At 37.5% G+C, this 18,488-nt stretch overlaps 1 protein-coding gene across 2 annotated transcripts in view; it reads left to right on the plus strand.

The window, feature by feature from the left end:
• Positions 1 to 2,050: 2,050 nt before the first annotated feature.
• The window catches only part of MLF1 (myeloid leukemia factor 1), a 30,678-nt gene continuing 14,240 nt past the window's right edge, over positions 2,051 to 18,488 (plus strand). For both annotated transcript variants that reach the window (XM_072408026.1, XM_072408027.1), the window contains exons 1-2: positions 2,051 to 2,184; positions 16,216 to 16,372. In XM_072408026.1, coding sequence (XP_072264127.1) covers positions 2,138 to 2,184; positions 16,216 to 16,372 — 204 coding nt within the window. In that variant the 5' untranslated portion in view covers positions 2,051 to 2,137. The remainder of the gene's footprint in view (positions 2,185 to 16,215; positions 16,373 to 18,488) is intronic.

The following is an 18,488-nucleotide window of genomic DNA, read 5'->3' on the forward strand; positions in this document are numbered from 1 at the left end:
TTTTAATTAACCACCTGGGCGGTTATCCCGAGCCTGGTTCAGGGTAAGAAAACTTGCTAAAAGCGTTTACCCCGTACCAGGTTCGGGGTAGCTAAAAATAGAAACAAGTGTTACAGTGCAATCTGATTGTCATACAACATTGTATGACAATCAGATTACAACTGAAAAAAATACTTACCCTGTCCCAGCAGCTCCTCCGGAGACATCCGTCCTCTTCTGTCTTCTCCCAGCGTGTGCAGTGACGATCTCCGGGGTTTCCTGGGTGACGTCAGTGCATGCGTCGGTGCGGGCGGGAGCCGGGCCGGGAAATTTAAATCACTTTGTATTGGATTCAATACAAAAAAGCTGTATTGAGTCCAATACAAAGAAATCTTTATGTATTATATATATATATTATATAAGCTACTGTACAGTTACATTACATTACACATTATTTTTTTTTTTAAAGATTTTTCTTTTATGTTTTGTAATTTTTTTTAAAGTTTATTATTAAATTTATTAAATTTTAGACATATTTCGGTGAGTTATGCCTAAGAATTATAGCCTACAATCTAAAATAAATTTCCATGCAAAAAATGTAACGGTTTTTGCATGGAAGTACGGAAAGAATTAGAACACTCGGCGTTCGCGTACGTGTCCCTCGGTGATTCCTGATGATGTCAGTGCATACGCCCGTCGACGGGGTCGTAGCGGGAAATTCAAATATTTTGTATTGGATTCAATACAAAGTCCTGTATCCAATCCAATACAAAATAATACAAAATATATTTATGTGGTTTTGTCTAAAGGTATGTTGGACTCTGTTTTAAAATTTACCACACTAGGGAGGTGTTTTAGAAAAATATATTACTATACAGTATACCGAATTATTAGTTTTTATTTATGCATTCTTGTTTAAGCTGATTTTTGTGTTTTTTATTTAATTTTAATATTAAAGTTAATTTTTTTTTTTTTTACATGATTGTGTGTTTCAAACTTTATTATATTTAGAATATCTACTAGACCCTTGTTCGGACATATTTCTGTAAGTTACAGGTCTACAATTTAAAAAAAAAGATTTCATGAAAAACAGTGTAACGCTTTTGGTACAGAAATCCAGACATCAGTGAAACGCCCAGGTGGTTAAGCAGCGCCTGAGTGTTTTGTGTCCTTCTTTAACCCTTCCTGACACTTGTAGTCCTACAAATACTTCCACCTTGTTATATGCACCGACTTCCCTAAATCTCATTCCAGGTGCTTCTTCACATCCATGAACCTTGTTTGGGGTTGAGATGCCACATGTAACGTCTCTCCTGTAGCCACCCTTAGGGTATGAATGAGGGCAGTAGGGAGGGGTTCTGTAGCACCAGCTGTAAAATGTTGAAGTGCTGGGTCTTCAAGGACAAACTCAGAAACTGAGGTTGCAAGATGCCAACCACATACCTAACCCTAGGTCACCATAGGGTAAACACTTGGCCCTGGGGTAAGCTAGGGTCAGGTAAGTGCTTGCTCCCAGGGTTATGACAGGCGGTTACTGAGAACCCATTTGCACTATGGCTGTGTACTGCGATGTGTAAGCACCATGCATTGGTGTGTGTCAGGCACCACATTGCACATCATGTACTACGCTTGCTGCAGTTTTGCATGCGTTGTGTGGCTGTGTATTTTCCTGCATTGGTAAGGTGTATTTTAAGTGGCATTGACAATGAAGGCAACCAGTATGATAGGTTAAATCATATTTTACTATCATACAGAAAATGTTCCTTGTCTGACTAATTTAAAGAATCACTGCCTCAGCAAGAGTTCCCCATGTGCCAAATATTTTTGTTAGTTGAGGTAAATAGGATATTGGTCTCAGCTAACACCTAGGCTTCTCCAGTCACGCTACATTTAGGCCTTATGCACTAAAGTCTGCCGGCCATTTGTGTAATTAGCTTCTAGTTATTTCCATCCCCGTCCTCCTGGCAGTTACAGTGTTGACAAGTGGTTGCCATTGAGACAGAAGAAGCTTCTATCTCCAGAGCTTTCTGCAGGAGGCCGTCCAATCAGAGGCTCGGTAGAGGGTCATGTGACTCGTAGGATTATAGCCCGGTGCGGCAGGCTGCTGGATTTAGTTCAGACCTCGGCTGGGCTCGGTGCTGCTGTGAGCTGCGGGAAGATGTTCGGGAGTCTGCTCAGAGACTTCGAGGAAGACCCATTCTTTTCGTGAGTCACATTACACACTGCTGTCCGGTCTGAAGTCCAGGCGCTGTCTGTGCATACAGTGCTTTCTGACTACAAGGCTGCTATTACTGTGGGACTACAAACCCCAGCATGCCGCCCTGTAGTGCCATGAGATTTGTTGGCAGACACATTGTTTATTGCACTCATAGGGTGTATTTATTCTGCCATTCTAGTTATTGTGTCTTATTATTATTAATAAACCCTTTTTATGTTATTTATGTTTTGGGAATTGTGAATGAAATAAAATGACGTGTATTGCTATAATCTGAGCCAGTTTCTGCACATAAAATCATGTCTGCTTCTTTCCCAGCTTTGTCGTCCTATAATACAATGTAATTACCTCCAGCAGGGTCATATGATGCTGGTTGTGTCTCCACATCATTGTGTAGTCTGTCATAGGAGGGTGTGATTAGGGTGACAACTCTGCCTGATATAGGAAGATGGTGTTGTCACGCTTACCCAGGATGTGACAGATCAAGATGTTATATTTGTAATATGTAACAAAGTTATGGTAATGACATCATATATTTAAAACTGATTTATTTGGCTAGACTATTTATAGGCTGACTTCAACAACCAACACTAGTGGATTAGGAATAAAGAGTTCCAAAGCCAAAATAATAATAATGATGATGATGATGATGAGGATGTTGATGTGATGTAGAAGTGGAAGCAAACAATAAATACAATGATTAGTAATAATCTATAGAAGCATATAAAACATACAAAACATTGACTCACATTATATACAACTATAGAATGCTTTTCAATGTTCACATAGGACTCTATTTAAAAAAACAGAGAATAAGAGATTTTAAGATTCCCTTGTGGGAATCTTCTGGGTCCATGTGTTTCAGTAATTGATTTCAACCAGGCAGTGTTTGAGGGAATGTCAGAACCCATAGAGTTCTCCAATATGGTAAAATGAGCTATAGCCAACCTCAAAATTAATCCATTAAAATGAACCTGTTAGGTTACAATTATGAGTTGCCTTTGCTAACCTAGTTTATAAACTATATCTGAATCCAAATTGTTCACTATGTTTTTATTGCTGTCTGTGTCCCCTCTGCTTGTGTGACTATTGGTACTGGGTAGGAAAGTAATGGAAATACCCAATGTGCCAGTTTTCACCATAACACAATCTGAAGCTTCCAAATGGGACCCTGACAATGGGTCTCAGAGGGTTTTTTCCTTCTAGTTGTGAAAAAAATTGTACATGTCTTCATGCACCACTACTTAAAATCCACAAATGTAGGTTTAGGAGATTCAGATTATGTGGCAATGATAGGATCCTCTTTAGGGCATATGTGGGGGTTATTTGGGGGTCATCAATGCAAAATCAAAAGAGCTTCCCAACAGTGGTTGAGGATGCCTATGAGTCTAGCAAGAATTTGTCAAATTATTTTAAATTAATCTACTGTAAAATCTTGAAATTCATATGGTTCTAATTTGTCCAGTCCAGTAAATTCAGCCTACAAGTTTACTGATACTAAAATAAGTTCTCAAGAACCTTGAAATGTTATAATACAACAGTTATGTCAATAGATTGCAACACTTTAACCTGCATGGGAGGTAGACCAGGAAGAATGCTTTTGCTGTCCAAAAAAGAACATTTGAGCAAGACTACAGTTTGTCTTCGAACAGGTAGGCAAAGACACAGTCCTTTGCATGTGTTGTGGAGTAATGAATCAAAAATAGAGTTGTTTGGTCACAATAGCAGTAGTCGTGTGTGGCACTACATGAAGATTCAGGTGGACCTCATACCAACTGTAAAGCATGGTGGTGGAAATAATATTGTTTTGGTTGCTTCAGAGCTTTGGTAGCATGCAGTTTCCAAGGTAAAAATAAATTCTATATCATGACCAAGTATGCTTGGTGAGAATAATGGAGTCATCTGTCCAAAAGTTTGTCTGGGATATATGGATAGTTCAACTAGGTAATGATCTGAAGAACAGAAAAATCAACAGTTTTTATTTTGATTCACCTGCACTGTATTAAGTTGATTGAAAGTGAAACTTGTTGCTTCACCCTGCATGGGCACAACACATATTCTCCTTGGAGTCTATTTATAAAGCAGTGAATCTGAAATTCACTGAAATTGTCCCTGATTGAGAATCTTCCAGGTTTATGCGTTTCAATGACAATATTTGATTCTCCACCAGGGAATGTTTTAGTGAATTTCAGATTCACCACTTTAAAAACAACTACTTTGTGTTGTGCAGACTGATAGCAAACATTGCTTTGTAGTCAACTGGTCTTTTATTGATTTTATTTCCATTTGGCCTGTTCACACCATTGTGCTGTAGTGACTTGCACTTTGTTACCCCAATGCAGTGCATATAGTGTGGTTTACTAGGCAGCCATTTATAGAACACGATTCATTAACACAACATCTTTATCTGAATTAATGTGTGTGTGTGTGTTAACAATGTTGTAAATGGGCTTTTTATATTAGGTCTTATCAACTGGAAAGACTCTGGGTGGTTTTAGCATATATATAATGTTATAGACCAATTTGGTCTTTAGGAACACCAAATAAAGCAACCTAATACTTGGGAAGTCTATTTGTTGCAGGAATAACCACCATGTAATTTATACGAAACCTATTAAAGAGGTTACTGGGTACAGGCAGTGAGTTTTAAAGCTTGTATTTTGCTGGACGTCAGGCTTTTAAAAGATTTTACTCCAATATCCCAAGATTTATTATGAAGATCATTACTTTCAGAACTTTTGTTGTACAACTTGGGAATTGTTCCTAGCGGATCTAAAACATGATAATGCAGCCGGAAGGACTTTCCCCTACAATCCAGAACGCTGCAGTGTGGGGACGGAGTCTAGTAGATGAAAATTTAATCTGGCCATGCTATGTGCTTCTTTTGCATAGCTAATAAAAAGGCAGTTTGGATCATAAAAAGTCCTTCGGTGTAATCATGTTACTAAAAGATGATGTATATTTAAAGAACTACAGGCAAGAAGTTAAAGAGGAACCATACTCAAAAAAAACAAAAACACACTTACCTTCAATTCCCCAGGGAAGTCCGAACACTCTGGGGGTGTCCAGCATCATGTTCCGCGTCGTCTCGGCATCCGTCCCGGAGCTCCGGGCACCGCAATCTTCGCCTTCTCTTTTGAGTCCTTCATCCTACGTCACCCGACCCAGGCATGAGATCGGATGATTTAGGTTAAAAAAAAAAAAAATTGCGGATGTTACTGCCCATGCATGAGATCAGCAAATTTTTCTCTTTAAGCAAAAAGGCTCCTTCTGCGCATGCCCGAGAAGCTCAGGAATGCGTAGAAGGAGCACCTAAGAGCCTCCTGGGATGCTTGACATAGGTATCCTGGGAGGCTTGGCGCTCCCATTCATTTACGACTGCCTAAGCGGCCGAGAGTTAGTAGGTGGTGCTGCACCCCCCTTTTTTTTTCTTTTTTTTTTTTTTTTTAAAAAAAATAACAGAATTTTTACCTTACAAAAAATGGTTCTCTACCCTTTTATGTAAAGTGAAAATTTTTAGTTTAGGTACGCTTTAAAGCTGTGTGAAAAATCAGAACTAAAGTAATTTTATTTGTTGCTGGCTTGTTGCATTTAAGAAACAACCAGGGCCGGTAGTGGGTGTGTTTGAAATTTTCTTTCCCTCATCTAAAGCAGGGATTCTCATATCACAACTGATAGCTGACACAGGCCTGGGATAAACAGATGCAACACATCACACTGTACTATATGTGTGCATCTATAACAAAACGTTGGCTGATTTGATAAAGCAGGCATTTCTCATCAAAATGTTGAGACTTTGTATACACACTTGAGCCACCTTTTTCTTGATTTTATCTTCTTTTTCATGTATGTCTTTATTTGGAGTTATGTCAGTATCTTTTTTCAAGTATTTGTTTATTGCTTGGTTATTAAGTTGTTTTTATACAATTTTAATAATCCGAGGTATGGTAACTTTGCTATATAAGCATCATATCACCACTATTTGGTGCAAATATCTATGCACAATTGTTATTGATTTAGGGGTAAATATTTACCCAGGTTGTGTAAATAACTACTGTTTTCCAATTGCACCAAATGCTTGAAAGGAAAGTTTCCCATAAACATATATGCTAAGAGTCTCCTGGTTCAATTGGTTTCAGCAGCATTGGGTAGTGTTCTGAGGTTAGTTACTGCTGGACAACCATTCACTGGAGAACAACTGATGGCCAGTCCTTCTCCAGTTTCCTCCTTTTGATAAGCCGTACTAAAAGATTCTGCCAGCTTCTTTTGCTGCTCATTCATATGAACACAAAACTTTGGAATGGAGCTGGCCAGTTCTTTTGTGTAATTTGTGATCAGATTGTGTTTGCGTTTTGAAGATAGTATGGCATTTTTATTTTTTAATACAGATGGTACATTGCAGCCTTCATTTCTGTGTAATAGGCTTCCAAGAAATATTGTCTATCGTTTGCTTGGATTAGGAGGAATACCAGCTGAAACTTTTTTTTTTTTACTGTGCTTTTGTAGAATGGCATTGGTGTACAAACCATGTATGATGTTTATTGTGTTCACTGATGTTCCTGCAGAAGATGTGTTTGCTAAATTTTCTGTCTTGGAGACATAGGAGTAAGTGTGAGAAGATGTAAGGGGAATCCTTAGTTATTAGTTATTAACTGGAGTTCTGTTTCAATGTTTTGTTCTGGTGACACCCTACAAAGACCTTGTCCTTTAACTCTGAACAGACAAGGAGATATATTCCTTTATTACCTGAGATATGATTGTTACTACCAGCTCTGCCACAGCACAGTGGTTGCGCTGGATGCATGGTAGTAACACAAAGCAGGTCAGGTGTGCTTTACACTTGGGCTTGCACTTATAAGGGCAAAGAAATGTAATGGACCACTGGCTGTTTCTTTGCACAGGGGTCCTCTGTAGTTTAAAGTTATGTACACATGTCAAATTGTCAAGTTTACAGCGACATTAGAATGAATGAGTGCTATACATATAGTGCTGTTCAGTTCTATAGATTAGGAAGGGGGGATCCTGCTTTATTTTCCTCCATGGGAAATAACAGCTGTTGTCACTGGTCAGTCATTTAGTAAACATCCTTGGTCATCACTGTAAACTTTTTTTGAACCAATTGTTCATCTTGTGTGACAATTATCTATCAAGTGTAACTAATTATAGACAGATTATGTTCTTCAAGGATTTTGTGCAGTGTAGTTGGCATAATAGCATGTAGTTTTATTGCAAACAATTCTTATATAAAAGAAGAATTTGGCTGTTTCCTACAGCTGGTAATAAAATAGAATGTGACTGCTGGAAAAATATAACTTGCCTTATGGAAAAAAGTACTAGATGGAAAAACCATTACTGTCTATATGAAAAAAGAAATGACACATTTCTAGGAAAGTTACAACACTCATGAGCAAGCATGTAAGGATTTGCTTTATTACATCTTGCTGAAAAGTTCAGTGCAGTTTTTGTTTTACAAATCCTAAAATGCAAACATATTAATTGCAATAGGAGATATGGTGTAGAAAGGAATAGCTATACTAAAAACTGCAGAGCCTGGGTCACACTGGCCTCGCAGTAACCTTAGATGTAAGTGAAGGAAGTCTTGTTCTAAGTATAAAGTGGATACAGAGTGTTGATAGAAGAGTTTAAACAGTACACTGTATACTTTTTGGACTTGCATGCAAGAGCCTCTGTTACTTAAACCCATGCAAAGCCCCTTTCTAATCTCATAGCATTTGTATATAGAACATTGTGCCTAGAAAACTAGCTCACAGAAGTGGATAAAACAATGCAGAATAATAGATACATATACAGATAAATACTGGACATGCAAAATATGGTTACTACTAAGTTTATGTTGGTTTCTTGGTGGCATGTTTTATAACTGTGTTTATGGTCCAATTGGTAACCCATTTGTACCATAACCGTGCAGAATATACAAGAAATGGTGGATTAAATGAACCTTCAAGGGACTTCACATTGAAAATAAAACCACAGAAAGTATTTATTGAATATCAAAATATGGGTAAATATCATATTTCCAGTATATATAGATCAATAATATAATTTCCTAATAATATAATGCCTTTAGTCAGTTAGGTTCTTTATTGGTTCATTTGAACCACCAATATGTTATTTATAATTGTCCGAATTAGGATTTAATTGTTATACTGCTTTCTATGTACCTAGTTAGGAGGTTGTGAACGGAGTATCGCATTAAATTAATTACATAAAGCCCAACCTAACTGAAAACTGAACATGTCGAATCTCAATAGTAATCAGGTTTATAAGCGAATACAGTTTATAGAAGCAAAGTAGTGGACAGCACCCCTGTTTTATGGGCTGCTCTACAGCTTCGTCTCTCTCTCATTCCTGAATTTAGATGGGGAGGCACGAGAAGTCTGAGGTCTGCACAGCTATAGCCAAGCACAGCTACACAAAGGATTTTCTGAATATGAAAGTATTCACAAGTTAATACTTATAATTATACTAATAAACATGATTGCTTTGCAAATTTGCCTTCAATTTTAACTTTAGTTCGACATTTTAGTCCATTTAGTGTACAAAATGTTGTGAATCCTGAAAAATTGTAAAACATTGACATTTTATTACAGTTTTAAGTACAATAAACCAAGTTAAAATTTAGGTTTTGAAATTCAAAATTAAAATTTTAAGTACATACGTTCCTAATTGATTGGATAAAGAGTATCGGCACATTCAAAACATTAATTTATGTGTATGGTTATGAAGCAGATAGAAAGAAGAATGGTAAAATAAAATTGCCATCATGTGTCTCTAATAAAATATCTGCTAGGAAAATTAAGTCTATTTAGTTTGCATACATTAACTTACTAACCTTAAAGCGGAACTAAACACACACAACTCCCCTATCTGCGTTCCATCGCAGGGCACCGTCATCTTGCTTCCACCAGGCATTTTAAAAGTAAAAATTAAAAATAGGAAACCTAAACGTATAACTAATGGTTAGTAAAAGATATTCTGTAAAAAAATAAAAGGGGGATGAGACAATGGAGTATTGGTACAGTAGACCCTCGTTTATCACTGTGGTTGCATTCCAAAACCACTTGTGATAAACAAAAATCCCCGGTACATGGATGCCCAACTTTCCCCAACTGCATGAATAGCCAGCAGCCAATCACAACTGAATCCCAGGCTGCTGTCTATTCGTGCAGTCAATCCAAATGCTCCATTCAATAAATCCAAATGAATGGGGCATTCCAATTGGCTAGACTTGTTCATCATTTAACTCCTAGCATCCCCACACTGCGCTTTCCTATACAACATCACAGAGTTTGCAGAAAACGCGATATACTGGGACCGGGATTTTCGAACCGCTTTATAGAGAGGGGACTACTGTATACTTTTACCTCCTCAGACATTTCTTATCAAAAACGCTGTTACTAAGCCCCAGCAAGCTGGTGCTGAAAAGTTCAGAACTTCCAGTCTTTATAGAAGTTCTGATGTGCTTCAGCTCACTCCATGTGCTGTGCCATTCACAAAGTAAATGAGCACGGTAAAGATATTGAGTCCCCCAATTTTTTACCCCCTAATAACCATATCCCTTTTTCTATTTTTTTTCTAGTCCCCATTTTATTGCATACTGATCTGCTGTTCACCTTGCCTTCTACTACACAAATGTACACATTGCAGGGAACCTCTTACCAATAATATCTTGCATCCATTTAGCTTTGTTACTATGGATAACTTAGTCCCGTAACCTAAAAAATGTTTTACAAAAAAGTTTATTTTTAAATATACAGTCCTTCAGTTAATAGAAATGTGTTGAGCACATATCCTCAGCCAGATTGCTTTACAATAAGGTTCCCTTTACACTTTAAGAACTATTTTAACGTTTCCTCCTCCTTGGCAAGGTTTAATTCTTGTGTATGTATATTGTTATCTACCTTTCCTCATAATGCAAAGATTACATTTGTAAAAAGGGATGAGGTTTAAGTTTGATCCTGCAGTGGGTTAGATTGGAAATTCGGCTGTTTGTTTTTTCCATATAAAACATAAACAGAGATGGAAATAAAAGTGGGCGAGCTTTAAAGGATACATAATGCCCTGTCTGACCTTTCAGTTCACTGAAAAAAGGAGGGGGGATAAAGAGCAGCCATAAAGTCAGTGAGTGTTGGAGCATTGTAGGGAAAGCTGACAAACCATAAGGGGCAAATTAAGGTCAGATAGGAAACTGCATTCTGGGGCCCAAATTTATGATAGCTCTCCAATGCTGGAGAGGGTAGACTTTCATCAGTAAAGCTGGGTGATCCAGCAAGCCTGAAAAGGATTTCCTAAAAGTCATTTGCTATTTATTAGCAAATGTTTTCAATGTTGGACTAGATCCAGTCAGGGTTTGCTGGATCACCCAGCCTCACTGATGAAAGTGTATTCTCTCCAGCCTTGGAGAGCTTTAATAAATCAGGCCCAGAGTGTCTACTCTTTAGGAAGTTAGCACCTTTGCTGTCTTTTTTTTAAAGTTGCACTCCAAGCCGCATAAACAGACCATCATTACGGAAACCTTTTTGTGTATTGGTGCTAGTCATAAGTAAATGTACCTGGCTCCCCATGCATTTTTTTTTTTACAGTAGTTTGCCTATTTGATTTAAAAATAAAAAGACTTTAGCTGGAAAAGTAAATCAGGAGGACTTGGAATCCTCCATTGGCATCTATTTTTCTCCTTCATACATCATACCTTGTCAGGTGTTGGGACACCAATTCTAGATCAATAACCCACCAAGAATCTAAACAAGAAAAAGAAGAACACCTTGAAAATAAAACCTTTCGTATGGAAACTAGTGAATCAGTTGTAGATCCAGGACATTCACCTTTTTAAGAAATATGGACAGTTTCCATATATCTATGCTTGCAGATTACCTTTAAAGATAATACTGTGTCTGATGCACACCAGACAAAACTACATAATTGTATCTCTGCTTCAGTTTATAGCCATGGCTCCCTGCCTTCTTACCGCAGTCTTATCTGTGGTCATTCTGGGCATACCTCTAGACTTATAGTGGCTTTTACTTCATAATTCCCTGAAATTCCACTTTACTGTGGTTTGATAAACCCTCAATACTGTCTGGGAATCCAATGTGCAGCTGTCTTTTGTGACAAAATACTGTAAATGATTAGGCAATGACAATTCACACAAGTTATATACACATGTCTTGAAATATGTTTTAATTTTGCTGACTCTGTAAATTACATTCTTTATTTAGAGTACATAGCCATCAAGGTTCTGATTTAAATATATGACAACATACTGGTTTAGTTTATTGTTAGACTGGATAAATTTGATGTCATGCTTTAGGTAGAACTGACTTATAAAGAACAGATCTGACTTGGGAGAAGAGCCAGAGACTTTAGCATAAACTACCACCAAAACTAAGCCTGTGCCTTTGAGTTACATTAGGATAATTAGGTATCTTACACCTTTTTGCTAAGAGATTGGAAAGTGTGTGTGTTTATGTATATATATATATATATATATATATATATATATATATATGTGTGTGTGTGTGTGTATATGTATAGGGAGAGAACTTTCTGCACTGGCAATAAGGAAGAAGCTGATTTCCCAGTAACATTACTGGTTGCTATTTGACAATCCTGACACATTCCAGAACCTGTTGCTGTAAGCATTGTAAATCAACACATTGGGAATGTTTGCATCTCTGTTGTTTAGAATTGCTTTTTGCGTTATTATAGTGTATTTCTTTACAGACTGCCTTTTTCCCAGTGCTGCCTAGTTATGTAGATTGAGGGAGAATTTGGCTATTTTCTTAGTTTTCAGTAATTGTAAATATTCAGTTTTTTTTAATGCCTGCATAGTCAGCTTGTGGTGACCTAAAATAGGTTCCCTAAAAATAACAAAAAGTTTTCAAGTCTGGGCAGGTTTGTCACCAGTTCTTGGAACCTGAGTCTGCACTTACTAAAAATATATTTGTCACAATTCTTCAATTATCACATGTCCAAAAAAAGCACCACAGTAATCAAATTTATAGCCAACACATGTATGACTAGGTTTTTTTACCTGTTCTTTTTTTCCTAATTTATGTTAGTGCAGACATTATCTGTTTATCTGCCTGTCTGTCTGAATGAACAGCCACTCTACACTCTCATTTTCCATATTTTATTTTCAAATGCAAGTATTAACATAATTGGGTATAAAGTGCACAGGGTGTACTTATTTGTAAAAATTTAATACAGTTTCTTCCTATTGGTCCGCCACTATGATGGAATTTTCACTGTCCAATACTAATATACAGGAGCTAAGAAAGTTTTCTTCTGTTGGCATGGCCTCGCATTTAGTTATAATGGCTAGTTTGGAGCCTTCTGCGGGTACAGAATTATTAATATGATTATTATTAGCCAACAGGATTTATACAGCACCAGCATATTAGGCAGCACAGTACAATAAATAGGGGTTACTAAAGACAGACAGTGACACAGGAGGAGGAGAGGACGCTGCCCTGAAGAGCTTACAATCTAGGAGAATATTCAGTCACCTCTATGCTGCTTATTTGCTCTGATGTTTCATCATGGCTGGTATTCACTCACTATTGGCACTGTTCTGGGCCCATTTGAGAAGCCCCAACCAAAAACTACCCAAGGTAGTATAAATTGGCTTGTAAATAGTTATTATTATGTAAACGATTGTTAAAGCTAGCCATAGACTTTGTTTGTGGAAGCATGAATCGACCAGAAAATAATCACTTTTTTCGTAAACTGACAAAGGATAAGAGCTGAACTGAAAAGGAGTTGGTAGCTAGACACATCCAATGTCTGCCTTAGTTAAAAGTTTATGACAAATGCTGTAGTACAATAGCAAAAGTAAAAGTTGAAAGCTTAAATCATCTGAAATTGTCTATGTCTCTTGGTGTGTGAATCAGCCTGTTTTCCCTCCTTTGAAAAATGTCCTGGAAAGTAACACAGCAGTTCAAAAAGCATTTTAGGGCCAGTATCCATGTTGGGTCCAGCTGCTGCTATATGGTTTGCCAATGGTGTTTTCACACCAGAGAATCCAGCTGAAATGGAAACAACATGAACACGCTAGGCAGTTTACAGAAAAATTATGCCAACAGATGCTTGTGTCTCCTAAATTCTGCTATTAATTACAACCAAGTAAAAGTCTTTACAACAGGAAACACTGTACTATGATCTCTGGAAATTGCAATAAACACATGGAAATGTGATACTTACAAACTGTTAAGCATGCATTTAGCATGAAAAAAATATCTAATGGTAGGTCCTCTTCATGTGTATTCGATAAATCAATAATGCAATGAACACTATCATGCAAGCTTAAGCTCAAGCAAGTCTGTGTGTGTGTATATCTATATAATATACAATATACGAATATATTAGATATGAAATATGAAGAAATACATTTCAGTATTTGTAGAAACACAGTAGAAAGCACAAAAGACATCTTTATAAAGGTTTTGTCATAGCGCTCTTATATATATTTCTATATGAGAAATATAGTTCCAAAGTCCTCATTTAGATGGGCTTTAGTAAGGGCAATATTCTACAAGCTTTTATCTGTTTGTCTAATTATGAATGTCTAACTATTTAAAGTTATTGTATGTTACTCATTGGATTCTGCTTTTTGAATACCATTGTATACTATATGCCTTTTCTCTATCTATAATTTCCTCAGTAAAGATATGATGCAGTCCTAAACATGATTACTTTAAAGTAGGATTATTATCTATACATTTCTTCTTTAAAAGTGGAACTGTGGTGAAATTAAACAGGAATTATGCTGCGCCAACATATTACGCAGTGCTGTACATTAAATAGGGGTTTCAAATGAGACAGTGACACAGGAGGAGGAGAGGACCCTGCCCCGAAGAGCTTACAATCTAGGAGGTGGGGGAGGTATCACACAATAGGAGGGGGGATATGTAGTGGTGGGAAGTAGTGAGGGTTTAGGAGACAAAGACTTTTTGAGGTTTTGAGTGCTCTTTTAAAGGAACAGAAAATAGGAGCAAGCCGAATAGGACGAAGAAGACGATTCCAGAGAGTTGGGGCAGCTCTAGAAAAGTCCTGGAGCCCTGCATGTGATGAGGTTATGAGAGCGGACATCAGTTGTGGGTCATTGGTGGAGCAGAGAGAGTGGCTAGGGGAGTATTTTTTACCAGGTCAGAAAAGCTAAATGGGACAAGAACTGTGTAGGGATTTGAAGGCAAAGGAGGCACAGGAGATTGAATTTGATTCTCAAGTGAAATGTAAGGCAGTGAAGAGAACTACAAAGAGATACAGCAGAAGAGGAGCGGTGGGAAGGATGGATGAGTCTAGCTGCAGCATTCATAATGGATTGATAGAGGAGAGAGACGGGATAGTGGAAGACCACACATTGCATTATTGATTTATCGAATACTCATGAAGAGGACCTACCATTAGATATTTTTTTCATGCTAAATGCATGCTTAACAGTTTGTAAGTATCACATTTCCATGTGTTTATTGCAATTTCCAGAGATCATAGTACAGTGTTTCCTGCTAAGGTCTTCATCTGCTTCAACTGTCTTTGTTTTGGCATCATCTAGGATTAATATCTACTTTTTGAGACTGACTTAGTTCTGCAAATCCTAATGCCTATGCAGTACTTGGCATTCACAGATGTCTGATACAGATTATTCCAAGTTTCAGCCTCTGTTGCATTGAATTTCCAAGCAGTGTCATCCTTGCCTTGGTCTCTTCTTTTGGATTACAGAACACTTACAATATGTTTCACAGAATAGGGTAGGTATTCTGTAGTTCAGCAGGAAACTGGGCATGGCTGACTACACTGCTTGGGGTTTCATTGCAGCAAAAACAGAGTTGTCAAACTAGAAGTCAAAGCACACTCTATTTTTGGCACATGAACAATTATTTTTCTGTACTTGCAAAAATAGCATTTTTAAATGGATAAACATGGTGAAATGTACTTTTAAAATGAGATATGTAAACTGTAAATGTATTGTGCCCACACATACACTGAAGGGCTTTTTGTTGCTGACATGTTTTGCTGTATTGAAGTACATAGGTCACTTACTACAAATTTCTGCAAGATTTGCTCATTGGATGGTGCAGTTTGTACTGATCCAGTTCTGGAATGGTTTCATATGGTCTGAAGATGTCTTGGGAACTATTAGGAAGATTTACAAATCTTCAGTCCTACACAGCTACTCTAATCCTTTTTGGTCTGGGCATTAGATGGACCTTTCAAGGACATTCCTTTTCTGTAGCTGAGAAGTCAAGTGCTGTTTTTTTCCTTTTACTTAGGAAGACTCTCCAGCTGAAGTGTGAATATTTTCCCAGTCCCAGATGGTGGGCAGACTGGAACACATTTTCTTGTTCCATGCTGGTTTTATCTTACTGCCAGACTTTGTCAACATGTGTCTGCTGTCTCTTGTGCTTTATTTTGGTTTGTAAGGCCTAGAATTTACACTTTAAGTTTATGATGGGGTTTTCTTTTTTGTTAAGTAGTAGATAACCGGTCTAGACTGTTTCATCTAGAATCCTAAAAGGCATCTCCATGATTATTTTTCAGTTTGGCAGTACTGCAAAATATGCTTCTATTGTATACCTGTCCATGCTGGAGTTATAGCCCTCCTATAATCCATATTGGACTGGCATATCCAGTGCCCACCAGAAAGCTCACCTTTTTAGTTGAGAGATAAGTCCACCAAGACAGAAATAACAATGTAGCTTACTATAAGTCAAATTGTAGTAAAAGGACTCACATTGGTGGTTGGGGCTTGGTTGGTGTTTTTTGTAAATGTTTTCACACAGAATTTATACAGCATTAAACTGTACCTTCCTATTGCTAAACTGCAGTCTTCTAAAGTGGTTTACCTGATGTTTTAATAAACTATGGGTTACATTTATGCTTTAATTCCTATGAATAATTATGCTTTGTTTTTCATTGAATTAATATAAAAAATAAAATCGTTAAGAGCCATCAGGTGTGTTTTATAGATGTGTATTCATGTGATAGTTTTGCTATTTTCACAGGGATCCATTCCGTGCTCACCAAGAACATGTCAGACAGATGATGAGAAGTTTCTCTGATCCCTTTGGCCGGGATCCATTCTTCAGTATCACAGATGGTAGATCTCATGGTCGAAGAGGGCAGAACTCTTCCCAGGTGGCTCTGAGGGAAGATCACAGGGTAAGCTTGTCTTCAAATCATAGTACTGTCATGAGCTTAGATTTTATAACCAGATTCATTTCAAAGACCTGATTGTTAACTTAAGTATACATTGCTGGCACCATAATGCCAACCTTTAAATGCCCCGATTTGCTCTTCCATTTTCAGTGATTTAATCCACAGCTGTTTTCACCCTGTACTATTCCTATAATAGTTTAACATGTGTTAATTCTGCTCTATTAACTGTTTTAGCTACCTAGCAGGCACATAATTACAGTTACAGACACCAATGTACAAGTTTAGCACTTTTGAGCCTGTACAACAGATGTCAGTTCCTATACTCCTGGCTGTGTAACTGATAAAAGCAAGCTTGGCATTCTTCCATCTGCTATATATAGTCTGCCGATACCCTTTGCTGAAAGAAATTTTCTGGTGGATGTTTTTCTGTGTAAAACTTTAGGAAAACAACACAGACTTTGTGGGTAAAATTGGCAAGGAGCAGGTTAATTTAAGCGGTGGCACTTTATCAGTCCCATGGACCCCAAGCCCTGGAAAATAAAGACACAGCAGGGGTCCTTGGAGCCCTGCCAGCTACTGGTACTGTAATATGAACTTCCATATCTGTAGCTCAATAAATGGGCTTTAGAGAAAGCAGTCATCTGCAGGTCAGAATGTAAGGCTGCCAAATATATTCCTATCATGCAAGCTTAAGCTCAAGCAAGTCTGTGTGTGTGTATATCTATATAATATACAATATACGAATATATTAGATATGAAATATGAAGAAATACATTTCAGTATTTGTAGAAACACAGTAGAAAGCACAAAAGACATCTTTATAAAGGTTTTGTCATAGCGCTCTTATATATATTTCTATATGAGAAATATAGTTCCAAAGTCCTCATTTAGATGGGCTTTAGTAAGGGCAATATTCTACAAGCTTTTATCTGTTTGTCTAATTATGAATGTCTAACTATTTAAAGTTATTGTATGTTACTCATTGGATTCTGCTTTTTGAATACCATTGTATACTATATGCCTTTTCTCTATCTATAATTTCCTCAGTAAAGATATGATGCAGTCCTAAACATGATTACTTTAAAGTAGGATTATTATCTATACATTTCTTCTTTAAAAGTGGAACTGTGGTGAAATTAAACAGGAATTATGCTGCGCCAACATATTACGCAGTGCTGTACATTAAATAGGGGTTTCAAATGAGACAGTGACACAGGAGGAGGAGAGGACCCTGCCCCGAAGAGCTTACAATCTAGGAGGTGGGGGAGGTATCACACAATAGGAGGGGGGATATGTAGTGGTGGGAAGTAGTGAGGGTTTAGGAGACAAAGACTTTTTGAGGTTTTGAGTGCTCTTTTAAAGGAACAGAAAATAGGAGCAAGCCGAATAGGACGAAGAAGACGATTCCAGAGAGTTGGGGCAGCTCTAGAAAAGTCCTGGAGCCCTGCATGTGATGAGGTTATGAGAGCGGACATCAGTTGTGGGTCATTGGTGGAGCAGAGAGAGTGGCTAGGGGAGTATTTTTTACCAGGTCAGAAAAGCTAAATGGGACAAGAACTGTGTAGGGATTTGAAGGCAAAGGAGGCACAGGAGATTGAATTTGATTCTCAAGTGAAATGTAAGGCAGTGAAGAGAACTACAAAGAGATCCAGCAGAAGAGGAGCGGTGGGAAGGATGGATGAGTCTAGCTGCAGCATTCATAATGGATTGATAGAGGAGAGAGACGGGATAGTGGAAGACCACAGAGGAAGATGTTACAGTAGTCCAGACGAGATGATAAGAGCGTGTACAAGGAGTTTAGTGGTCTCTATCACAGAGTGCTCTTACCCTACATCCTAGCTTATCATTTATATTTTCCTAAAGATTTTACTGTATATGCAGGTGAGAGATTTGTACATGTAAGGCTGTTTATTACATAATACCTAAACTTTTTTTTAACGACCTGGGCGTTACACTGATGTCTAGATTTCTGTACCAAAAGCGTTACACTGTTTTTCATGAAATTTTTTTTTTTAATTGTAGACCTGTAAGTTACAGAGATATGTCCGAACAGGGTTCTAGTAGATATCATGAATATAAAAAAAAGTTTGAAACACACAATCATGTAAAAAAAAAAAAA

The sequence above is a fragment of the Pyxicephalus adspersus genome, chromosome 4 (genome assembly GCF_032062135.1).
Source record: "Pyxicephalus adspersus chromosome 4, UCB_Pads_2.0, whole genome shotgun sequence".
Classification (NCBI taxonomy): domain Eukaryota; kingdom Metazoa; phylum Chordata; class Amphibia; order Anura; family Pyxicephalidae; genus Pyxicephalus; species Pyxicephalus adspersus.